The 25,343-nt window shown below is 57.9% G+C and overlaps 1 protein-coding gene across 4 annotated transcripts in view; it reads right to left on the bottom strand.

Annotated features, from left to right (window-relative positions):
• Window positions 1–17,856: 17,856 nt before the first annotated feature.
• LOC118024203 (soluble calcium-activated nucleotidase 1) overlaps window positions 17,857–25,343 on the bottom strand; it is a 34,092-nt gene continuing 26,605 nt past the window's right edge. For 2 of the 4 annotated variants that reach the window (XM_035025866.1, XM_035025867.1), the window contains 2 exons: window positions 24,938–25,196; window positions 21,704–23,112 (listed from right to left, as the gene is read on the bottom strand). In XM_035025866.1, the coding sequence (XP_034881757.1) occupies window positions 22,059–23,112; window positions 24,938–25,196 (1,313 nt within the window). In that variant the 3' untranslated portion in view covers window positions 21,704–22,058. Of the gene's footprint in view, window positions 23,155–24,937; window positions 25,197–25,343 lie in introns of all 4 variants that reach the window. The other 2 variants (XM_035025864.1, XM_035025865.1) reach the window with 2 other exon arrangements.

Below are 25,343 nucleotides of genomic sequence, written 5' to 3'. Positions count from 1 at the left end.
CGGCGGCCGTGGGGAGGGGCTCCCGGGCTCCCTTCCCTGTGGGGCTCACTGTCTGCACCATGACAGCCCCTCACAGGATTGCTCCTCCACCCTGGCCCTATTCCTTCTTGCTACTTTTTAAAAAACATTTTGTTACGAAAACTTGCAAGCATATTGACACAGAGAGAGAACAGGATTGGGCTCACCCAGCCACCGATGCCCAGCTTTGAAAACCATCAACCCATCAGCGCTGGCCCCAGCGGGTTATCCTGAAGCAAATCCCGGATGTTGTCGTTCCTGTGTCAATTGGGGAAGAGCAGTTGTTTTTGTTTTTTTGAAGGGTTACCTGTCTTTCTGCTGTGTAGAGAAGCATGTTAACTTCTTTATTTTACCAGGGCTTGTCATACCACAAGACTCTTTTTTTCTTCCCTTGGGGCAAAACCAGCTCCCCAGAATCAGATAAACCAGGGTTTGTCTCCCATCACCAACTGCAAGACGTGTGCGTGATTTCTCATCCTCACCCGTCTCTGCTTCCTGTTTGCAAAACGGGATCCCACCAGCAGTACTTTCTAGAGGGGCTTGTAGGACGGTGTCCAGCACGTGGCAAGTCCTGGATCCTATTGGTACGAAGGGGCCAAGAAGCAAAGAGCAGGTTGTGTAAACTGGAAGCTGCTGGAGCCAGGATTCAAACCCAAATCTGCCACACTCCGAAACCTGTTACCTTTTTCCACCAGCCACATGCCCAATCAGCATACTTTTTAGGGTCCACTGAACTAGGCTGCCCAGTGACTTTTACTCAGAATCTGGAAGGCCCCTCTGCCCTGAACCCATCCCCTGGACTCCAGGGATGGGGGAGATGTCCTGAACCCAGGCAAGCACTTTCTTCAAGAAATCAAGGCCCCTGGGAATGAGTAGCAAAAACGGCCTCCCAGCCAATGGGAGGGACAAGAAGAGGGCTCCCTCCACTTGGAGGTTGGTGAGGAAAGCTCTTTCCACGTGGGGACAGGTGCCCTGAGTGTAACCTGTCTGGATTTTTGGGCTCTAAGGAATAAACCCCCAAGTGAGATAGTTGAACTAAAGTGGGCTTTATTAGAAGGATGTGGAAAACGTTGGGAGACTGAAGGGGACAGCTGTACATCAGGGACCCTGTCCCCTCCCTGTTCTTCCTCCTCTCGTTCCCCTGGATGGCTGGGCTCAGCCACCTGCCTCTCCCTGGCTCCTTTCTCTCTCTGGCTTCTCTGTGTGTCTGCATCCGAGCCTGGCTGGTCCACCACAACCTGCTGGCCCTTTGGTTCAAACACCGTCATCTAATTCATCTCCTCTAGGGTCCTGTTCTTGTGAGTGTGGATCTGATGGGCCAGCCAGGGTCAGGTGACTGCCCACACAAAGATCAGTGGCTGTGGCCACCAGCACCAACTGGCTGGACAGGGCCTGGATCTGAAGGACAGGCCTGTTCAGAAGGAGAGTGAGAACAACCCCTTCTGAGCAGGTGCCCTCCCTCCCCTCTTGGAGGGAGGGCCGTGCCCCCAGAAGAAGACACAAGGGTGGATGGGGGAGATTCTGGGCCCTTGACTGCCTGCCTGTGAGACCCCTATACCCTCTCCCTTTGGCAGTGGGAGAAGGCAGTCAGGGTCTGGGCCTCTGGAAGGCCAGATCCCACCCCCCTGGCATACTGGCCATTGGCCCGGGGAAGCTTTTGTCCACAAGAAGGGTACTGTGGGGCCTGTCTCCCAGGCCTTGGGATCTCTCAAAACCGGATGGGGGAAAGAACGTTACTCAAGATGGATGAGGCCCAAACCCCGGCCTTGCCCACGGCCACAGCTCCTGGCAGATGTGGAGGGCAGCAGCTTCCCCAGGCTCGGACGTCGCCTGAAAGGCATGTCTGGGGCTGCTACTCCCTCATCGGCTGCCAAAGAAAATATTTTTTGCAGGTTCCTTGTGAGCCGAGAATGAAAACACAACACCCAGCAGGACGAGCGGGGGGGTGAAAGGCCTGGCTTTCTCCAAGGGTCCGGCGGACACTGGGGGATGGTGTTACTCAGACACAGCTGGACTGCCAGTCCTAGAGGGCCAGGCGGGCGCCAGGTGAGTGGGGTGGCCGAGGGTGGGGAGGGCCCAGAGACGGGGCAGGAAATGGGATTGTTGGCAATGTTGTATGCTCTAAAAAGGCCAATGACATGGCTCAGGCTGAACCGACTGCCTCTTGGGAGGGATGCGCTAGAAAAGACTTCTTGAGGGGGGTCTGCAGGAGCTCTGTCTATAAAATAAACAGAACAACAATGACAATTTCTAAAAAGTACAGAATTCAGGCTGAGTTTTCAAAGTTCAGATGAATAGAAAGAAAAATATATATACATAATACTCATGTAATCAGAAAGAACCACTGCTAAGGTTTTGACATCTGACATCCATTTCTAAAAATCGCGTCTGTGTATATACATACATGAATATTTCCATACATACATGAACACTTGTATAGCAAGTAATATTGTATGTTCTATCTTGTAGCTTGCTTATTTTAAACCCAGGAAGTTATCATGAACATCTTTCCGTGTCATTAAAATAGTTTCCTGCAGTACCGTTCCTAACATCTGCATGGCATCCTGATGTGGGCTCTCCCCAGGAGGCAGGAGGAAGTTGCCAATGGCAGCTCTAGGCTGGATGGTCCTTACAGCTCCCAGTCCCAAAGAGTAAGCAGGTGGCCTCAGCCGTTGCTATGGCAAATACCCAAGGGAGGCTCTGATTGGCCAGGCTCGGATCCTGTGCCCGTCCTTGAGCCAATCACGACGGCCAGTGGAACTGAGGGCTTTGATTGGCCAGGCTTGAAGCACGTGCCCATCCTGTAGCCAGGAGGAGAGTGAGCGAAGGGATGCTGAGCAGACGAGAAGCGTAGAGCCCCCCCCCAGACTGCAAACCAACAAGAGCCCTAGGAACACACGTGCAAGGAATGTCCAGCCCTGTAGCGGGTCTACGACCAAAGGGCCACGAGACATGGTCTTTATCCTGAAGAGGCTAATAGTTTGGGGAGGCCCATAAATACACAAAACCCGATGGAAGACGGGTTAAATGCCCCAATGCCAAGTACCAGGAGGACTTGGTTGCAGAACAGACCTGTATTAGCACCCTCTGTCCACCATGACCTTGGCCCATCTCCTTACTTCTCTGGACTCGGGCTTCCTCATCCACAACATAGAAACTTCAGTACGGGCCCCGCTTCTCAGGGTATGGCGGGACTCCCATTTGTTGGCATGAGCAAGAGCGCGGTTGGGAACCCGGACGTGGCGAGTGCTTGGTGGGTGGGAGTCAGCAGCAGCAGTAATGGTGGTGATATCCCAGTGGGGCCAGGGGGGAGCAGGAGACACAGGAAGCGCCAGACAGCGCTCGGAAGAGGCTTAAGTGTGCATGGTAGATTCGTTCCAACAAGAACTGGAAACCACCCAAATGCCCATCAAATGATGACTGGGTAAAAATATGGTGCATCTATAAGATGCAATATTATGTGGCCGTAAGAAGAACGGATCACTGCCATCTGCTGCGACAGGGATGAGCCTCAGAAGTGCGCCGGGTGGAAGAAGCTGGTCACAAAAGGCCACCTGTCAAATGAGTCCTTTCATCTGAAATGTCCGGAACAGGTAGGTCTGTAGAGACCGAAGGTACAGTAGGGTTGCCAGGCTCTGAGCGGCAGGGAGAGGGGAGATGGGGGTGACAGCTAAGGGCACAGGTTTTCCCTGGACTGACAGGGACAGCTGCTCAGGCTTGTCAGGGGGACATCGGGGACAAGATGGGAAGAGGAGGCGAAGGTTCGGGACACTCACTCCCAGGAAAAGAGCTTTGGTGGCACCTGGCTACTCCCGCTCACTCGGAGAACCACACTCACGCACGGTGATCTGAGCAGCAAGGCTCAGAGTAGAAGCCAGTGGCTCCTCACGGCGTCCCCACCAGCTCCTTTGTGCCCATCATCTCCCTTTGGGCAGGACAACCCCCAGCGGTCGAGTACTGATGCTGCCCCAGCCCCACTCCGCCCCCGGAACCGGAGGATCTGCTGGTGTGGCCCCAGGTGGGGAGTCATGGGGGGGCAGGGGGAGAGAACAGGAGGTGAGGTTGGCTTCTTGTTCTCGGGCTGGCAAAAGGCAGAGTCTTGCTGGCAGAAGAGCGCACAAAATTAAAGCCATCGGGAAGACGAGGGGGGCGGGAAAAGGTGGGAGAGTCAAACACACGGGCTGGGTTGGAGTGACAACATGGGCACGCCATGGGGAGGGGGCGGCTGCCACGGGCGCCGAGCAAGGCGGGCTGGGACACGGGTTGGGGGGTCCTGCCGAGGACTCAAGAGCGATGCTTTCGATAAATCTTTATTATTCATTGTTTTTATCGAATAGAGCTTAATTTTTAGGGTGGGTTAATTTTACAGAAAATGGAGCACATAGTACAGATTTCCCGTGCCCCAACCCCACGGTGTTCCCTGTTGCTGTCGCCTTACGCAGTGTGTGACGCGTCGGTCACAATTTCTTGGTCTGTTAGGGCGCAGCCATAGATGCGGAAGGGCAGCAAGCACCTGTTTCTCACAGGTCTGGAGGCTGGAGGCCTGAGATCAGGGTGAGAGCCCGCCTCCTGCTTCATAAGTGCCTTCCCGCTGTGTCCTCATGTGGCGGGAGGGGCCAAGGGGTCTCCTGGGCGGGGGCACTAACCCCATCGCGGTGCTCCCCCCCTCATGGCCTGATCACCTCCCAAAGGATCCCCCTCCTAACACCATCACGTGGGGGGGCAGGATTTCAACATGAGTTCTGGGACGCACACACAGGTGGTCCATTGCTCGATTAGACCAATACTGGTAACGTATTAACTAGAGTCCATAGTTGATATTAGAGGTCATCTTGGTGTTGTACACTGTACAGGTTTGGACAATGTATGACAATGTACATTCACCAGGACGTTATCATACAGGATAGTTTCTTTTTTTTTTTTTTTTAAGATTTTAATTATTTATTTGAGAGAGAGAATGAGAGACAGAGAGCACGAGAGGGAGGAGGGTCAGAGGGAGAAGCAGACTCCCCGCCGAGCAGGGAGCCCGATGCGGGACTCGATCCCAGGACTCCGGGATCATGACCTGAGCCGAAGGCAGTCGCTTAACCGACTGAGCCACCCAGGCGCCCCATACAGGATAGTTTCAATACCCTCAAATCCCCCGTGTGCCACCTGTTCATCCCACCCTGACAAGTTTAGTGTTTCCCTGAAAGTGACATTCGCTGAGAGAGGACACGTAGCCCGGCTTGAGGATCACCCACCGGATGTCATCTTGTCCCCGTGGGGCACCCGGGTCTTGGCCCGGCCTGGTGCCTTCGGGCCCCAGGTGCCCCCCCTAGTGGGATGGAACCACGCTTCTCTTCTGGGGTCTGGACAGGCTAGCTGCTGCCCTCCCATACGTGAGACGAATAAGAGCATCTTTGTTTGGGGGATTATGGAGGAAAACAGGCAGCCTATGAGGAACGAGGCTAGGTCTGGGCCATTCTACCGGTGCTGCTGAGATCCTCCATCCATCCAACCCTTGGCAGGAGACAGAACCAGCCAGGAACCACGGAGGGCGTCCATCTGTAGGAAGCCCTGGCATCGGTGGGCTTGCGAGCCCTGTGGCCTGGAAGTCTCCCACAGGGTCTGATCTGCATGCATGTTATGAAATAATGTGGTTGCTGTGTTCTTTGGGACTGTGTGGGTTTGATGGGGAGACCTGTGGCTCGAGGGCCGGGCAGCCCTGACATCCTGGGTGACAAGCCACAGGCAGGCATCTACCGAAGGCTGGCGTGCGGGCAGCCAGTCCCAAGCAGGGTGTGACAATCTCGGAAAGGCAGAGTCCCAGGGCCAGCCCAAGCTCCCGAGGAGGGCACCCAGCACAGCCATCTCAGACCTGTGACCACACGACGGGCCTCCCCAGCACCGCTCAGGAGCATCGCCGGCCACATCCAGGCCCGCTGTGGCCCTTGTCGCCACATGCAAGGGGAGCGGCGTGTCCGTTTGCACTTGGGGCTCAGATCTAAAGCCCCTGCTGATTTCCTCTTGCGGGGGTGACGTGACAGGTGCGATGCTCTGTGATCCTGCCCTCGGACGGGTCACCCCACAAGCTTCAGCTGCCTCTGACCCACCCTTTAAAGGGAATGTCATGTGTCCCCTGGATAGAGAGCTCCAAAGCCACTTTTTATTGAAATACAACATATGCACAGAGAAGTGCACAGATCTTAAGGGTGGAGCTTGGTACATCCCTGCAAAGTGAGCTTGCCACGTGACCGCCATCCAGAACAACAAACGGAACAGCACCAGCCCAGGAGCACCATCTCCTGCGTGGCCCCTCCGGACACTCCCCCCTCAGACCTCAGTCCCGACGCTAGCCCTGGGATTCATTCCGCCAGGCTTCTATTTTAGGTCAGGCCGGCTCAAACACACAACTTGCCAAAAACCTGTCCAGTCATTTTTGCAAAGATGATTTTATTTACTTAGAAAATACGCGGTCACTGCCTAGTTCAGATTACCTTTTAATTCCTCACCCACTGTTTGTACTTATCTCTATCGGGTGACCATCTCAGAGGGATCCCCTCTGCCTAAACTGCTCAGCCTCTGGAGGAGGATCCAGAGTTGGCCCGACAGTCCCCGCGCCTTCCTGGGGAAGCGCCCACAACAGAAGCGCAGGGGACCTCTAAAGGAAGGTCCCACTGCCTTCAGGACAGCAAGAAAAGGTCCAACATCGTGATGTCACTGGGTAAGGACACCGAGGTCCGTCAGTGACGGGCAGGACTGAACACACCCGGGGACTCTGGCTCTGGGCTCCCTGTCAGGTGAGATTTTCAAACTATTCTTGTCTACACCTGCTGAGTTGTGAGTTTTCTTTTACGGGCAGACCACATAGAGACCCAGTGTCACAACAGACGCCAGTTTCTCGCAGGTGGGGAAGACAGGTGGCCACCACTCCGAGACTGGCCTGAGGATGGACCCTGACCGGCCGGTTCTGGGGGAAGCGCCGTGGGCCCAGGGCACAGGCCTTGGGCGCCCGCACCCTGGAGAAGGGCAGGCTGCAGAAGGAGCTGGCCAGCATGCTTTTCTCAGAAATATTCTCACAACACACAATCTGTTTTTCTTTTATCATGCTCAGCGAAGCTTTGTGTGCCAAAGCTCCCTGATAGGCCAGGCGAGCGGGAGGAAATTGCCTTGTGGAGTTAGCCTTGAAGCATGGCTTCGCATCCTGGGGTGAAGGCTGTTCCGGGAGCGAGGCCACATCTGCCACCGTGCACTGTGTTGAGAACAGAGAAGCACCAAGGCTGGCCTCCTCCCGCCGCACCCCTGCTCCCCGCACACTCGCTCCATGGCTCCCCTGCCCTTCTTGGACCAAAGTCACATCTTGAGGGACTCAGTCACAACATAGGTTCCGTGTTTGGGCTTTGAAAATGAGAGGCAGTGAATGAACCTCGCCAGGTACAGAAGCAGAGAGGAGAGGGCAGTTATCATAGAAACACCCCAAAATTCTGGAAAAATAGCTCCACCTGCTCTCAATTCTCTTCAAGTATGGTTCAAAAAATAGACAGTCATGTGCTATGCTGGGCACTGGGGATGGAGAAATGCTTGAGGCCTGGTCCCTGCTCCTAAGCCACTTGTAGAGACAATCCCACAATGAAACAGGAAAAATATTACAATAGCCTCCTGTATTGGTTAAGATACTATCAATTATAAATAACTATGCACCAAACATATAGAGTCTTAAATGGTAAAGTAGGTTTACCGGCTCGCTTACCTGGAGAGTCCCCAGGGACGGCAAGCATTGCCATGTTTGATCAAGGTCCTCCCCTCCTCCATGCATCTGCTTCTTTCTCAAACTGGATTGCCTCATGGTCACAAAATAGCTGCCAGTGCACCAGACTGTGTTGGTTCAAGACTATGTTCCATGTTCAAGTCGCTCTCTTCAGCCACAAACCCGAAGTCTTGAACTCTGCTAGGGACTGGGTAGTGGTGTAGACTCAGCACCATACGGACCTGACCTTTGACTCTGTCTCTGCTGTCTTCTGGCCTTGTGAACTTGGGCAAGTTACAAACCTTGGTTTTTGTAAAGTGAACTGGGGCTGGAGAACAACAGCCCCAGTCCACTGAATTGCGGTGAGAAGTAATCAATTGAATGAGTATCAAGCCCTCAGCAGGGCCCCTGGTGTGGATGAAGCGCTCAATGAACGTGGTTGTAGGGGCACTGTGAGCGCATCCTGAGCTCCTTGTTCCTTTCTCTGGGGGACTCTGCTGGTTTTGTTCGGGATCCACACCTCCCCACACAGTCCAGACACCGTGGGGAGAGCCGAGTCTTCCTCGGCTCCACAACCTGTCCCCTGACCTCAGTTACCAGTTTCGTGCTGGGCCCATGCTTCAAACTGGCCCAGTGAGAACGGAGGAGATATTTGTGGGGGGTTGCGGCAGATCATATTTTCGAAGATGGCCACAACAACAGCTCCCATCACACTGCTCCTCATCAGTGCAACCCCGACACTCTGCCAGTAAGTGGTGGCATCTGCAGCCCCTCCCCTCGACTCTGGGGGGTGCTTTGTGACACCTCAGCCCACAGAGACCAATGGGAGTGATGTTGCCTGACTTCCAAGGCCGGGGCATAAAAATGCCATGCACTTCTGCCTCGTCTTCTTGGGAACCCAAGCAGCTCTCCGCGAGGAGGAGCCGAGGCCCCCAATCCATAGCCCCGGCTGAGTTCCCGGCCAGCTGCCACAGCCACATGTCAACCATGTGAGGGAGCCATCTTGAAACAGATCCTCCAGACACCAGCCCATCTGCTCCAGCTGATGCCACATGGAACAAGGATGAACTTGTTCTTGCTGAGCCCAGATCACAGATTTGTGACCAAAATACAAGATTAGGTCACTAGGTTTTGGGGTGATTTGTTATACAGAAATAGCTAATCAGAACAGGAGTTCTGAAAAAGGGGTTCATTTTGCCTTTTAAATGTGGTATACAGCCAGAGCCACAGCAGCCACTTTGGCACCACGAGGAAAGCAGTGTGAGGATAAAGTTGCTGCTACAGGAGGCAGAAAGGAGGGGTAGCCTTGCACCAGGTCCCCTGGACATGGCTGAACTGATGGCTCGGCTAGCCACGAAGCCACCCGGCTTCTGCACTTCCCAGTTAATGCCAACAAAACACCCTCTCCAGAGGTTAAACCTTTCTGAATTGGGTTCGTTCTCATAACACAAAGCATCCTGACTGGTGGAGCTCCTCTCACTAACAGGGAGCCATCATCTGCATCTAAGCAGAGAGCAGTGTCTCCATCGGGTACTTGAGAACAATAACCATGGTGGCTCCATGACGCTGGGCTGGTGACAGCTGGAAGGCAGGCAGGCCACTCAGGGCACGGCAGCCAAGCTTCCAGGCAAGAGAAGGTGAGGGTCAAGGTGATGGGTCTGGAGCAGGGCATTGCCGAGGGACAGTTCACAGGGGCCGTGCTTGGTACTACTCGCGATAGAACGAGATCCCAAACACCGCCCCTGTCGGATGAAGACCCGGACAACTTAACTATGGGAGTGGCTTAAAGAAAGTGGCACCAACCTTCCCTCCCCCTGTCCCCTCTGCCCCCATGGCACTGAAACCATCCTTCCCACTGTCCTCACCGTCTGGTTGCCAGAGGGGTTCGAGATCTCCCAGCAGGATCTGGGAAAAGACCCTGAGGGCAGTGGAAACTTCTAGGCCCAGGTGGCTCAGCAGCTTCGCAGCTCGCCACCGCTCACGGCCCTCGAACAAGCGACTCTCTCTGTTTCAGCCCGTTGTCCTCCCTACATTTGTTCTTGGTTGGTCCCCACCCAGACTGACCTCAGCCCATCCCACCCTCCAGCCGAGCTGGGGCCGCCTCCCCGCCCCCCAGCGCCCCCTCGCACAGCTGGTAGCTGTTACTGCAAGCCCTCGGATGTTTACCAAAGGCCTTGCTCTGCATTTTCTCTCCTCTGGCAAGGCGGATTCTTAAAGGGGCCCAGCTAGTTTTCCTCCTCTTGGCCCTCGGGGACCCCTCTCTCTCTGGATCCTTCCTGGGGGTGCCCTCTTGACCTCGGGTGGGGAGCAGGTGCCGTGGTGGTCAGCGTCAAGGGCTGTGACGGCCCGGCCACCCTGGCTGTGGGAGGGGACCCACCTAACTGGCCCCCTTTCCTCCTGGGCTGGAGGGTGCGCACCCCCACCCCCCAGGAAACTCAGGACAAGCCCCTGAGACCCACTTGTCCGAGGACACCATGGCCAGGTCCTCCCGGCCTGGCCTCCTCCCTACCTGGGTGAATGAACACAGGCGCCCAGGGCTTGGGCAGCCCACAGCCCAGAAACACCCCACTGGGCCAAAACGAAGAAAATCATTCTTAAAGGAGCGGACACTTTTAAGCGTTTTCAGAAGCCCTCGGACCTTGCATGAGATCAGGCAGGCTGCCCAAGCATGCCTCCAACGGACCCCACCAAGGTCCAAGGGAGCTGCTCAGCCAAGCAGGGTGGGGGAAGCTGGCCTGGTCCGCGTGTGGTCAGGGGCGAGTCCTCCTCACTTCTCCAGGCCAGGGCCGCCGAGGAGGGCAGACCAGACCCACCCAGGCTGCCGGAGCCTGCCTGGCTACAGGGTGGTCTAGGTGCCAACAAGGGCCGGCTTGCCTCTCCTCCCTGAACCCCAGTCAATGCAGAGCCTTTGAATTTTTGTGAAGCCTGGACCCCAAATGTTCAACAGTGCCTGTAATCCAAAGTGGGTGGTAGGGGGAAGTTTATGGCTAGGCCTGGGGTGGGAGGGCACTGGGGTCTCTAACCTGGGTCTCTAAAAGAGTAAAGATTCCCAGGGGTGCCTGGGTGGTTCAGTCGTTGGGTGTCTGCCTTCGGCTCAGGTCATGATCCCAGAGTCCTGGGATCGAGCCCCGCATCGGGCTCCTTGCTCAGCGGGAAGCCTGCTTCTCCCTCTCCCACTCCCCCTGCTTGTGTTCCCTCTCTCACTGTCTCTCTCTCTGTCAAATAAATAAATAAAAATCTTAAAAAAAAAAAAAAAAAAGAAGAGAGTAAAGATTCCCGGATGGCCTAGCACAGAGCTGGACCTCCAGAAGCATCTGGTAATGACGAGAGGAGACACATAACACATAAACTGAGTAACTCCCCCAAATTCACACGTTGGAAACTAACCCCCACTGTGACAGTATCACTCTGGGAGGTGATCAGGTCATGAGGGCAGGGCCTCATAGATGGGATTAGTGACCTTATAAAAGGGACCCCAGGGCCTCTCTCGCCCCTTCCTCCCTGCGAGGACGCAGTGAAAAAGATGGCTATCTACGAACCAGGGAGAGGGCTCCCACCCGACACGTCCAGCCTGGTTGTTCAGAAGCCACCCGTCTGTGGCCACCTGCTGGAGCATGCCAGGACATGCCCTCACCATCATGATAAGGGGACCGTGACAATGGGAGCCTTCAGCCTCCCACGTGGTACTGACGACAGTCCCTGGAGAGAGATGGTACATCCGCGCCCCCGTTAAAGACTCCCAGCCGAGGCTCAGAGAGGTGAAGCCTCCTGCCTCAGGCCACACAGCTGAGACTGGAGTCAAGCCTGGAGGCTGTCTCACCTCCTTCTGTGTCGGCCCGCCTGGAACTCAGAGGTCACCTCGCCCGTCGGGTTGCAGGTGCGGAGGGCGCAGAGGGTGTGGCCCAGGGGCCACGCGGTGAGGCTGGTACGAGCGGGGACTCGGCTTCGGGTCAGGTGCTTTCCGGTGGGCACGGGATTCCTCTGTGCCTCCTGGTGAACCTGCCTTCACTGCCCTCGCAGACAGGAGGGTGGGGAGGGGGCGCCAAAGGCCTCCCTTGGGGACGGCATCTCACCGCAGACTTGGGACGGGCCCCAGTGGCGGAGCAGGGAGACGAGAGAGCCACCAGCCCCATGAAATGGCGAAGGTCAAAAGCAGCCCTGGTTACGGCGCCACCCCCAAGTCTTTGTGTTGCCAAGGCAACGCTCCTCCTGTGCTACCCATCCCCGCACGGGGTCTGCTGCGACTGAAGCAGAAGCCTCTCGCACGCGGCTCCCCAGAAAGGGCTGGGCTAATGGGGAACAGCTGCTCAGCACACCACACACGGAATCGTAAGGAGCTGCCTTGGCCACTGTCCCCTCCCAGCCTCCCTGCTCGCAGGCGAGGTTCTGGCCCAGAGAGGCCGGTCCCCCCTACTCTCGCCACCTGGGAGCGCTCCCCGCCTCCATTGAGCAATGCTGCCCAGACGCCTGGCCGGCCCCTGCCTCTCCCGCCCAGCCCCCTCCCTCCCACCTTCCCTCTCACTGCAGGGCAAAGAAGATGAACCAGGGAACCAGGACCTAGCGACCCAGCCAGAACGGGGTGGTGGGGCTGTGATATCCTGATATAAGACATGTCTATTAGGTCGGAGGATGGGGGCTGGTTGCCAGAGGAACCAAGCATGTGATTAGAGTTGGAGCTTTCAGCACCTCCCCAAGACCTCCGGCTAGGGGAGAGGGGCTGGAGGGCCAGCTGGTCACCAGCGGCCATGATCCAACCAAAGGTGCCTATGTAATGAAACCTCCATGAAAACCCCTACATGACGGGGTTCGGGAGCTTCTGGGTGCCGGGAAGGTTGCACGCCCACGCTCCTCCCCCCATACCTTGGTGCGCCTCTCTCCCCTGTGGCTGTTCCAGCCTTGTATCCTTTATCATAAACTGGTAACAGTAAGTAAAGTGTTTCCCTGAGCTCCGTGGGCCCTTTTAGCAAAGGATCAAACCCGAGGAGGGGGTCGTGGGGACGCCCCTGGGACTTGCGATTGGCAACTGAAGTGGGGGGCGGTCTCGTGGGACGGAGCCCTTCACCTGCGGGGTCTGTGCTGACTCCAGGCAGCCGGTGTCTGAGGGCTGGAGCAGTGTTAGTGACAATGAAGCCACGCAGGAGGGGTGAGGAGGGAGGGTCGGCTAAACCTCTGGTTCAGTGTCAGAGGTGTTGTGAGGACAGCGCAGAGGGTGGGGTATCAGCAGCTCTCAGAGCCCCCGGGGGTCCCCACAGCAGCCACGGAAGCTGTCACCAGCGTAGACCCATGGCCCTGCACTCACTCGAGTGCGCTGGAGTCTCGGGGGGGCTCCGGGAGCGCAGGGTCGCGCCCTGCCCAGGGCCCCCTCCCCGGTAGGACTGGGGCCGTCCCGAGAATTTGCACTGCTGACAAGTTTCCCAGGCCACGCTGACGCTGCTGATCAGGGACCCCACGTTGAAAACCGCTGGTTTAGATGATCCCGTGTGAAGCTGACCTAAGCTGGCCCAACGTTCCACAGCCCGCTTTGCTTCTTCTCCTTACGACTGTACGTGAGATTCGTGTTGTAAGAGTTGGGGTTTTTCCCCTTGGGTGCAGATGCGGGAGCAGAGACGGGGGCAGGTCTGACTGACCATGTGTTTGCACACACGGGTTGGCTCCTTCATTCAACCAAGAGTTAGGGGTTGACCGTGTTCCTGCTCTGTGCTGAGTGTTCCTGTGATCTGACCACGGGAGGATGAATTCTGGCCGGTGGCCGCGGGGACGGCCGTGCCCCTTGGAGGGATCACTGCAGGGGGCTGTATCACGTCGCGGGCACAGGGCAGGGCGGCTGACTCGGTGCTGGACACACAGAAGTGTGTTCCCAGAGGTCATGTGTCTGAGGGAGCTGGTTGGAGATGCAGAAACTCAGGCCCCTTTCCGCCAGAGCCCTGAGATCTGAGAGGCCCCCAGACCTGAAGGAAGCATGGGAATTACCTGGTAGAGAGGAAGGGAAAGAATGTTCCAGAAGAAGAAATCATCTGTGGGCGCTCTAAGAAGGGAAAGGAGTTCTGTTGACCAGAGCAGGATTTGGGGGTGGGTGTTGGTGGTTGGAGAAGCTTCTTTCCTCGGGAAGGGATCTCTGTTAGGGATGCACCTGGCTGCCCTCCACCCGACTGGGGCCACCAGACCTCTGGTCCATCAGGCTGTGCACTTGCAGTGAGTCATCCTACCCTTAACTGCTCCAGGAGGACGGGGGACCCCTCTCCCTGGTGCACACACGGTGTTGTTTTGCTACAATTCCAAGAAGTCCACCCAGCTTCCCCCTGGTGCTCAGGCAGCACTGGAAATGTGTGCTGGCCAAACTGGGTCACCGGGAGGCTCTGGAAAGGAAGGGGAGGTTGCCCTGGGTTCAGGGTGGGGACTTCAGAGATGGAAAGAAGGCAGAGGTCTTCAGAAGCCGGCAGGGTCCCCTCTGCACAAGAGGAGCCTGGAGGGCGGGGGAGAGGGGCCCCCGTCTGCTCAGCTCCGCAGCTGAGGACTGGGGCCCAGGTCTCTGGCCCGCCGGCCCAGTCTCAGGCCCCGAGGATGTCCCCAAGCGCCAGCCATCCATTCCCAGCCCATTCTGATGGTTAGAATGTGCCTGGTCACATTAAACCAAAACCTCTCAGTGGCTTCCCTGCCTCGGCCCTCGGATCTTTGAAAGATGTCATGGTCCATGGTCCATGATCCACCCAACCCCCTCGCCAGTCTCCGGGAGCTCGCTGATGGATCAGACTCTCCTGCAGTGTCCAAGGGTCAGCTTCTCAGTCACTTCCCAGGGCCTGGCATGGGCGGGAGTGGGCACCAGCTCCTGTGTGCCGAGGTGGCCAGGAAACTCGCCAGGCACGGGGGTCTCATGAAGTTGGATGGGAGAGTCCCTGACTCAAAGAAAGCTGATGCCAAGAAGGGCGAGATGTTTCAGGTCTGAATGTCCGTCCCCAGCTACCAGGAGGGGAGAGAGCCTGGCATTTTCAAGTGAGAGAAGAAGTGCCAGAGGCCCCCATCCGGCTCTGGGCACCCAAGGGTGCTGTGGTAGGAAGGCAGGAGCTCCCCCTTGGGACCAGGACGCCTCTCCTCAGCACCAGCAGGGATCGGATTAGGGAAGGCATGCAAGAGCAGATCCAACCTTGCGCCTGGACTCTGAATAGCCCCATGGTGGGGTGATGGTGTTCTCCCAAAAGATATGTCTACGTTCTGACCCCCAGGACCCATGGATGTGACCATGTTTGGAAAAGGTCTTCGGAGATGAAACTAAATCAAGGACCTGGAGATGAACTCCCCCTGGATGTAGGGGGCCCTGAATCCAGTCAACGGCACCCTTATGAGAGAAAGGGCAGGGAGGCGGGAGACACAGGGGGTCGTGCTGACGGCCGCAGAGATGGGAGCCATGCCTCCACACCCCAGGGATCGCCTGCAGCCCGCAGAAGCTAGGACACAGGTCCCACCCGCCCTGGGAGCCTCCAGAAAGAACCAGCCCTGCCCACATCTTGATTTTGCCCTGTGCCCTCTAGAACTGGGAGAGGTGTCATTTTCAGCCGCGCGTGGGGGGGCGACTTGCACCGGGAGCCCCGGGGAAACTAACGCAGGCCTGGATTCCCGCCCCTCCGGAGTCTGGCCTGGAAGGCGCGCAGCCCCCTGGATCTGACGCGGGCAGACAGGCCGCGGTGGGCCCCCTACCTCAGCAGGGCTGGAGGCCGGCTCTAGGGGGCGCATGGGGGTCGCAGGTGCCAGTGCTGGCTGTCCCTGCTGGGCAGGTTCCACTCAGGAGCACCCAAGCCCGGTGACTCAGGTGGGGATGCTGTTCCTGCCTCAGCCTGGGGCCCCGCAGCCCCTCTGGCTGCTGACCTGGCCCCCCAGACCCTCCGTCCCATGCTTCCTCATATTGACTCTGCGCCCACCGCCTCCAGGACCCCCTCCCTCTCTCCCAGGAGGTCACAGCCTGCGGTGCCCCCAAGCCCCTGCGTCTCTTCTCCCTCGGGGACTCGCCGGGGGTGTTTGTCTCTGGTCGGCAGAGACCCCGGCAGCTGACCCCTGGCCCGCTGCACGACGGCAGGCCGCGGAAGCGCGCAGGGGGTGCGGGCTCTGCGTGCACCGAGCCCCCGGGGGGCGGCGGCGGCCGTGCGGGAGGCGGGCCGGGAACAGGGCTCTGCGTTCTTTCCCTGCCGTTTTGCAACGACCACATGCTTGGCGCCGAGCTCTGGCGGTCCCCCAGCAACATTCTTTCAGAGGATCAGCTGCTGCCACATCAAACCTTTTCTGTCCAGCTCTCACTGGGGCCCAGGGCCCGCCACCTTCGCCCGGGGCCACAAGGAAGCCAGCGCGCATTTCAGGGCGCCCTGAGCAAGTCGTGGCCGAAGCCCGAGGCGTGAGGGCCTGAGCAGCAAGGGGACTGCTTTTTAAAAAACTTTCCCTTGTGTCAGATTTCCTCAATAAAAAAAAAAAAAAAAAGTAAAAACCAGACAATAAAAACCTTTCATTGCACAAGGGATACACAAGTATTCTCGGGGTCAAGGGGTGGGCCGCGCATCCCCTCCCCCAGCAGAAACACAAACACGGGTCCCATGCTCCTCACCCCAAACCAGTAACTGTGGCGGAGAGGGTGGGGGGCTCCCCTCGGCCCTTCCCTGGGATCACCCCACGCGGCCCAGTGGGGGAGGGGTGGCCCCGGAAGGAACACCTGGGTCATTTTGGGAAGGGTTGGGGGGTTGGGGGGATGGAGACCTGGGAGACAGCTGGGAATGTTCTGCAGCTTTCTTGTCTGTCGGTCTAACTCGATGTTGTGTCTGGGAAGCTCTTTCGTGCACACATGTGGGGCCACACAGTCGCTCTGAACAGCTGCGTGATACTCGCCTCGTCCCCTCCACAGAGGCTGTAATGTTTCACATGTATTCAAACGTGCCCCCCATCTCCCTCCCGCGTCTGGGACACCTGCCGCTGTGTGGGCTGAGACCGGGCCGCTGCTCCCAGGGGGCCTCTCGGGCGGGCAGCACGTCGCTGGGCGCTTGCTGAGGGAGCACGGGACAGTGCTGGACTGGACACTGGACATCCGGAACCCAGGCTCCCCGGGACAGTGAGCATGTCCGTGGTGGGGCGCCGGTGGTTTCAGTTCCAGCCTTGCTACCGGGGTCCAGCCATCCTCAGCCTCTCGGCTATGGCTGATTTCGGATGGCAGCTCCCGGGGCGCCCAGGGGGCTCCATCGGTGAAGCATCTGCCTTCCGCTCAGGTCACGATCCCGGGGTCCTGGGATTGAGCCCCGCATCGGGCTCCCTGCTCAGCGGGGAGCCTGCTTCTCTCTCTGCCCCTCCCCCGCCCCGGCTTGTGCTCACTCTCTCAAATAAATAAATAAAATCTAAAAGATAATGAATCAAATGGCAGCCCCCCCGACAGGATCCACCCTTGGATCTATGGTGGCCTCGCATCGTGGAGCTCTGCCCCCACGTGACCAAGCCTGCGTTAGCATTCACCAGGATGAGAGACCCCATGGAGAGAGGGGACCCATGCTCCCAGCTGTCCCACCCAGGTGAGGCCCCCGACATGAGGAGCCCAGCCAACCTTGTGGGAGCAAAGAGGAGCATCCCAGCAGAAGCCAGCCCAGACTACAATTCCCTAGGGCCATGTGCACACGAATGGTGGACTGGTTTGTTAGTGGGCCAGTTACCTGAAATACGAACTTCCTTAATTGTTGCTCAGTCCCCAAGCCTGGTTCTTCAGCCTTTCCATCCATTCCGCGAGCTTTCTAATTCCTTCCATAAACCCTCTTCTGCTTAGATTCACCAGAGTTGTTCTGTTGTTTGCAACTAGGAGCAGTGGCTGGTGTAGACACTGGTGCTGGGAATGGATCCCAGGTGAGCGGCCCTCAGAGAACATTGGGCTGAAAGCAGAGAAACACCCAAAGACCCACTGCATGCGGTGCTGGTGACAACGCGGGGCAGCGGGGCTCTCCCACGCCGTGGGGGTGGGGGCACTGGCACTGTCACCAAGGAAGAGGGTTTGGCAGCGTCCACGAAAGCGAAACGAACACCCCGTCAACTCCACTCCTAGGGGTACCCCCGAGACAAGTGAGTCCACCTGTCCTCCAAAAGGCACGCGCAAGAATGCTCACAGAGGCTTTATTCAGAATACAACAATGCTGGACACAACCCTGATGCTCATCAGCTGTGGACTAGGTTGGAAAATTGTGGCAAATTCATATAATGGAATTCTGCTTTGCTGCGTGGAACGACACGCACGAACCTCATAGACAAAATACTGAGCCCAAGAAGGCTGACGCCGAAGGGTACGTACTCTATGATTCGATTTACGTGAGGTTCAGTGTTGACAGAAGTCAGAACAGTGGTTATGGGGGTGGGGGTGCGGTAGTACCCCGGGAGGAGGCATGAGGGAACCTCTGGGGCTGAGGGAAGTGAGGAAGACTTTATACATATATGTGTATATAATTATATGCATCTATCTATAAAGATACGTACAAATATACGTATATGTTATAAACCAGTAAAACTGTCTCTCAAAATTCCACGGGCACACAGGACAGAAATCTGGTATTGCGTGCAGTGCAAACCAGCTGATTCAGTTACTGCCTGTGGTCACCTGGACTGAAGTACCCACTGGAGGCAAAATGTTGGGCACCCTATTGCTGCCCATAAAATAGCATGAAGAACAAAGTGTATTTAAGGATTGTAGGCTCAGGGCAGTTGTTCCCAATGGGACTGAAGCAAGGGTGAAGCAAGTGAGCCACCTTACATGCAAAACGTAAAGATGCACTCAGCGTCAGGGGATACACACCTTTTGTCCCTTTCTGCTACCTCCTTCCCGCTTCCCGAAAGGCAGACATAATGGCTGGAACCCCAGGAGCCATTATGGACCATGAAGTAACCTTGAGGATGGCAGTCACATGCTGAGACAGTGGTGTGGAAAGAGGAGGTGCCTACCTCCAGAAAGACTGCCTCATCTCTCCTATGTGAGAGAAAAAGAAAGTATCTCATATAAGTCACCGCTATGTTGGGTTTTCATTAGATGAAGCCAAAGCTAAAAATACCCAATACAGGTGCATCCATCAGAGATCTGGCTTCATTGCTCGAGTGTCTGAGAGTCGTGCTAACTGTCTCAACTGGTTGATGGACAACGGGACTCCCGGAGATCCATGAACTCCTCGCTACGATGCAGAGAAAGGAACCCAGGACCCAGGACCCTGAAGTGTGCACCTCTGCAGTTAATCCGTAGCCTCTCATCTGGACAGACCTGGACAGCTGTCTTCCCTGAACGTCCGGGGACAGGGATGGGGGGAGGCGCCAGGTGGCAGGGGCTTCCCGACTGCAAGGGGGAGGATGTGGCTAGCTGCCCGTGAGGTGCTCAGGACCAGAACAGGTGCCTTCATGAGCTGCTAACCCAGGGGTGCTTGAGATTCCCAAAGGCGCACTGGGGAGCGCAGGGGGCCTGGCGGGATGACCACCCAGGAGGTGTCTGGGGGTTTGGAGTCAAGTCATGCCATGCCCTTGTCAGCAGGGAACCTCTCTTCTTCCAAGCCACGACCAGCTTTGGGCCCCAACACCTGAACATGGGTCCTGAGCCGCCCTCCGTGAACTAGACGGGATCTGAGCCACCAGCAGCAGGCAGTGGCCCAGCCAAGCCCCGGAGGCATGGGTGACTCGCACCTCCAAACTGCTGCTATCCTGCATCTCAGCCCCCGCTCCCTCGGCCCCCTACAGGCTCATGGGGAAAATGCAAGCCTGGTTTCAGGTGCACCACAGGCATTGTGACCCTCCCTTAGGGATTGAAGGTTGAGCAGACATCTTACTCTCCATCTGGGTACAGGGAAGAGGGTCTGGAGCTACCTTGCCTGTGGAGGAGGCGAGGGGTTTGGTCAGAGAGCCTGGGATGGAAGGAGTAGGATGGGGGAGGAGGGACAGCAGGCTTTGGGAACTAGACGAAGACAGATGTCTTGGAATGGTCACAGAGGACGAGGACGTTTATGTCTGGTGACTGTTCATGGAAAGGCCCCCTGCAGCATAGACTCTCCCCCACAGGAGTCTGGCAGTCTGCTTTGGGGCTATCTCGGCCCCTCCCCAGCCACAAGGGCCTGCTCTTTTGGCTCTCCGGGTGGCCTTGGTGGCAGGGAGGGAGGCTTTGCCTGGGCTGGCCCTAGCCTGGTCACCCCGGCTGATGTAATCTGACCTTTGCTTCTGAGCCCTCATCCGGCGGCTTATGAGGCTCCCCATGGCACTTGGTCATGGCAGACACCTTCTAGCCGAGGAACTGACATTTATTCCAGATTGGGATCGGCCCTCCTCAACTGTCATAATGGTCTTAGTGCTACTGACCCTGGACTAGCCGAATGGCACAGAGGCCGCCCCCCACTCACGCAGGAGCCAAGGCCCGGGGATTCAGCATGAGCAGCCTCGGGATGATGGTGACGAAAGGTGGAAGACCCTGGATCCAGACGCGTGTCAGCTGGGCCCGGAACCACCCTCCTTCCAGAGTCCTTATAAACCCCATCATCTCCTGCCAAACGTGTCAACAAATGCTCTCCAGCCCACGGCACATGCTGAGCCCGTGGCCAGTACGTTGTTCTCACGGAGCCAGGGAGTAACATGGGTATGGAAGCTGGCGGTGCCCGAGCCGTCCAGCTAGTCACCAGCGGTGCACTCGGAAACTCTGGGCCCTGCCGCGTCAGGGAGTTTACACCCGAGAGACCAATGTCTCCACTAGGAGACACCTCCATGTCCTACTGAGTTGGAAGGTGCCAGTCTCACCATGCCCTCGGGCCAGTCCAATGGGCAGAGAGGCGGCTCGAGGGGAGCCGAGGGAGCAGGGCTGCCGCGCAAAAGCATGCGGAGGGTGGAAGGAACTCGGGCGGATCCTCGGGGGGCAGGGGGCGAGTGTCCCCGGGCTGCGGGCTTCCTCACAGGCAGGGGCCCCGGGGACCGGGGCAGCGTAGGAGAGGAGAGCCACAGTCGGTGCCCCCACGGGGCTAATTCCACCGGCGGCGTCCCCTGCTGTGTCCAGGTTATGCCAACGTTTGCTCTCTGTCGTCAACGTGCGATGCAGGTAAAATGATCGACTTGGACAACATCAAGGGACCGCCACAGGAGTGGCCAAGATGGTGGAGCGGGAGCTGGGTGCGCCATTGGAGGGGGGGGAGTTGAGGGGGGCAGGCGGGAGGCTTTGTGCCCCTGCTTTTGCATCTGCAGTGACAGTGGGGAAGAAGCATGTGGCGGGACCTGCTGCCCAGCGTCTGAACCCCCCTCCCATTGGCTGAGCCTGGCACTGCCTCCCCTTCCCGAGGCCAAGATGGTCCAGAGGCTCGCGCTCAGACGCCGGCGGAGAGCGGCGGGCACATGGCCTGGGTTCGGCCAACCAGATGCTTCCACCGGGGACCCTGGGCCTGGAGCGTGTATCACAGAGAAGCAGGGACAGTCCAGAGTTCCCATTCCCCTTGCAGCGGGGGCATTCTCACGGGGCCCCGGCTCAGCCTCCGCCCCCGCCTAGATTCTGCAGGTCCCTCTGGATGGCCCGCCCTGGCACAGGCCTTGTTTATTTGTGGTCAGGCACCTTGCTGAGGGGCATGAAGGTTGTTCTCAACAGGCACTGGGTCCCCGTCCCTGGGCACGCGTGCGAGGACAGACAGAGGCGCGGTGCTGAGCTGGGGCCGCTCCTTCTCCCTGGAGCGCATCCTCCCCCCCATTTCCACACGCCCGCTGCTCTCATTCTTCATTTCCCCCCAGAGATCTAACCCCAAGTGGGTCCAGCCCGCACCTTCCCCCGCACCTCCTTTGGTTTTCATCACCTGTTATTCCAATTTTAATGACCCCACGTGTTTGTCCTGACCCCCAGATCGTAGCTTCATGAGGACAGGGACTGTGCCTGCTCATTCTGTGCCCCAGGGCCCAGCACACCCAACATCTGAGTGCAGAATGAACTCACGACTCTCTGCACCAACGCAGGAACTTGGGAGCCACAATGCAACTTTAGTGATCTCAGATGGGGGACAGCAGAGGACAGGGAAGTGAAAGTCGGCGTGGAAAATCCAACAGCTGCCCCACCCAGGTTCCCCTGCTTCTCCATCTGGAAACCAGCCGGACGGTGGGGGGGTTACTGGGACTTCTAGGCACAGTGGTGGGCATTAGTTGAAACCTTCCAGTACTTTCTCTAAGTTCAGAGAGATCAGTGGAAACAGGAGGGCCCTCTGGTGGCCGCCGTTGGGGGTGGCTGCAGACAGGAAGCAGCTGGGAGTTGGGAAGCAGCGGTGGGGGGCTGGGGAGTGGCGCTGGGAGGCCCCTGGCTTCTCCAAGCTCCGGTCTAGTCCACGCCTGAGGAGTTGGTCAGGTAGAAGGGGCGGATGACCGCTTGGAAGCTGCTGAAGTAGCCTGCCGGGCAGGGGAAGAGGGAGGCGCTCCTGGAACTGTTGGTGCCCGGGGTGCTGGGGATCATGGCCTTCTGGCCCTCAAAGTCGGTGACGTGGGCCACGAAGCGCCCCTCACAGAGGATCAGGGCTTTGTTTTCATAGCCGATGGTGGGCTCTGAGTAGTCAGACTTGGAGAGGTGCAGGAGGGGGACCTCGTCCGAGGAGCATGAGAACCCATAGTTCCAGCAGCTCTGGACGGTGGGAAGGTAGACCAGAGACCAGGAGATGTGCCTGTTCTGGAACAGGAAGCTGGGGTGCTGTGGGGTCTGGAAGGACCGGTAGGGGTTGTTCCAGTAGCCAGATGAGCCCCAGGAATTGCCGGAGACAGAGGCACTCCAGGTGGACGAGGTGTACAGCCGGGGCTGGTAGGCATCCTCGGTGAGGTTCAGGCCTCTGTACTGGGCCAGCAGCCGCAAGGGCACGGTGTGGAATTCGAGCGCCTGCAGGATCTTCTTCTGGAACAGCGCCTCATGGCTCCAGTACAGGGACAGGTTAAACTGCAGCTCGAACAGGTCCTCGGGCAGTATCATGGGAAACCGGACCTTCTCCACCAGGCTCTCCACCTCCCTGTGGGAAGGCTGATTCTCCCGGCTCCACACGTCCAAGGCAGTCAGCAGGGCCAGCTCGCTGGGCACGGCCAACTCACTCCTGGAGAGCAGGACCTGCAGCAGGTCCGTGGGCACGCCTGGCCAGGCCTTGGCCTGCATCAGGGCCTTGAAGTTCCAGGCCAGGAACTGCACGCACAGCTCCTCCAGCATGGGGTCCTGCGTGGCCAGCGCATAGGTGTAGAGGTCCAGGGGCGTCTGGAAAGAGGGGTCCTCAGGGAGGAGGATGGCAAAGAGGCTGGCGCAGAAGCTCTGCAGCTGCTGGGCCCTGTAGTCAGAGGCGAGCTTGTGGAAGCACTTCACGGATGTCAGGGAAATATCCAGCCTTCGGGAGTAGAAGTACCTGGGAGGGGAGCAAAAGCTGAGCACCCGGTGCACTCTGCCCCTGCAGGACAACGGGGTTGTCTGGGCGTGTGCCGGGCCTGCCTCTCCAACACCACTGTCGACCACGTGTTTGCCACTGACCCACGGGCACCCCCAGGGGTGCCAGCCATCGTAAGGGGCATTCCGTGCCCCATGCATTTATCCTTTGGGTCAACCTACATTCCAGTCTCAGGTTGGCTCAGAGCCACGTGCACAGACAAGCAGGCAGATCCCAGGGTCCTGGAGCGTGACGCTCCATCCCTCACCCAACGGAGGCAGCCCCACCACCTCCTGTTCCCCGCCTTCCCTGTCACTGCTGTCCCCTCGGCTGGCACCGCCCCTTCCTTCCTGCTGGCACACCCCCCCGCTGGACCCCTTCGGTCCCCAGCACCTGTCTCATGCCCCCATGACATGGGCATCAGCCCTGCTTGTCCCCCATCTGCTTCCCCTGCCGACTGGGAGCCCTTGCTCCTGGTGACCCAGGGCACGACTCCAGCTGGGCCTGGCAAGGCGGGGACGGGCACCTGCCCTCGTCCTCAAACATATCACAGAAATTGACCTCACTGGGAGGGGCGCAGGCTAGCCACCAACTTCCCATACTTGGCTGGAAAGAAACCATTTTCATCTCATTAAAAATTGCCATTTGTTGTTTTCTCTTAAATGTCACTTCCCGCTATATAAAGCTTTAGGTCTTAAGAACAAAAAGGAACAGTTCTTTTTAAACGGATGCTTTCCTTCCTCCCTCCCTCCCTCCCTCCCTTCCTTCCTTTCTTTCTTTTTTTTTTGGGAACCAGTTGTCTCTCTTTATTTTTTGGAAAGCATGTCTGCTAGTTTGGGCCGACATCTTTGGCCCCCAATAAGGCGGGGGGGGGGGGGGGGGGTGGTGGTAAACGGATGCTTTCTGAACACCGGCTCCTGCAAGGCCCCAGCAGGGTGGCCTGGCAGGAGGGGTGACGGCCCAGGCCCAGGACAGGCTGGCCCCTCATGTCTCAGTTTCCTCATCCGGGGCACTGGCTCATGCGTGCTGCTGAGCACGTGCAAAGGCCCGGGTAAGACTTTCTGATGGGTTTGGAGTCGCAGGGATTCTACTTTTCACTTGACAAGCAGGGTCAGTACGTGAGGAGCAGGAGGATGAATTCATACCTAGGTTGTAGGTTCTTGGAAATATTACGCCATGTCCTTACGTTACCTAAGAGGTAGGGGTGGTGTGTGTGTCTCTGGGCCACCTGATTTCTCCCCTACCACATAGCTGTCTGGGCCTGTGTGATGTGGTGTCGCGGAGCAGGTGGCCCGGACCCGCGGCCTCGAGTGTGCGAGGAGCCTCCTGCCCTGGGCGACACCCGGGCCCCTTCCCAGCTCTGCCCCAGGCCCCTGTGGCAACCTCTCACCAACCCAGGCATCTTGTTCCTGGTGAATTCGTAACCCACGGAGCGTTTGAAACCTCTTACAATAGTGGCAGTTACCTCGGGAGATGTTTTATGCGTGTTTGGTGGAAGTCGGTGTGTCTGCGTGTGACGGTGTGGGGTCAGTGCGGGGTATGCAAGTACGTGTGGGGTGTGCGAATGTGTGTGCGTATGTAAGCGTGGCGGTGAGAGTGTATACGCACACGTGAGTGTGGCATGCACACGACCGCGAGCCCAAGCATGTGCGCAGGTGTGTGTGGGGGGGTGAGTGTGCATGTACGTGTGTGTCGTACGCACACTTGTGTCCGCGAAAGCACCGAGGTGCTCGCTGCCGTAGCCCCATGGTTTGCTGTCGGAGGGGAGGTGCCCAGGCCCTGGTACCCCCAGCCCAAGGGCGGTCACCTGATGAAGTCTTTAACAACAGGCAGGCACTCTGCGTCCACCTCCATGGTGACTGTGGGGCCCGGCTCCTTCCACAGGGCCTGGGCCTCGGGATTGGTAGACAGGATCAGCCTGTGGGCACACAAGTCCAGACCCTCCTCCTCCTGGTCCCTCACCCTCACCCTGACGGACAGGTCACAGCCCCTCTGGCTGTCAAAGATCTGCTCAAGGGCTGCAGGGAGCTCATCCGACAGGTCAAGGGTGTGGGCACCTCGAGTTTCTAGAAGGGGCAGAGGGGAGCACACGGTTAGGTCAGGCGCTGTCACCGAGAACACTTCTCCTCCCTGGACTCAGGCTCCTCCCAGCCCCATCTACTCAGGAAGGCTTGGGGAAGACGAGGGTGTCATTCCCCTCTGTGGCCCAGAGC

This window comes from Mirounga leonina, unplaced genomic scaffold, assembly GCF_011800145.1.
Source record: "Mirounga leonina isolate KUSES-001 unplaced genomic scaffold, KU_Mleo_1.0 Mir_197, whole genome shotgun sequence".
Taxonomy (NCBI): domain Eukaryota; kingdom Metazoa; phylum Chordata; class Mammalia; order Carnivora; family Phocidae; genus Mirounga; species Mirounga leonina.
The sequence above is the reverse complement of the archived record's forward strand: the minus strand, read 5'-3'. Positions and strand labels throughout refer to the sequence as shown.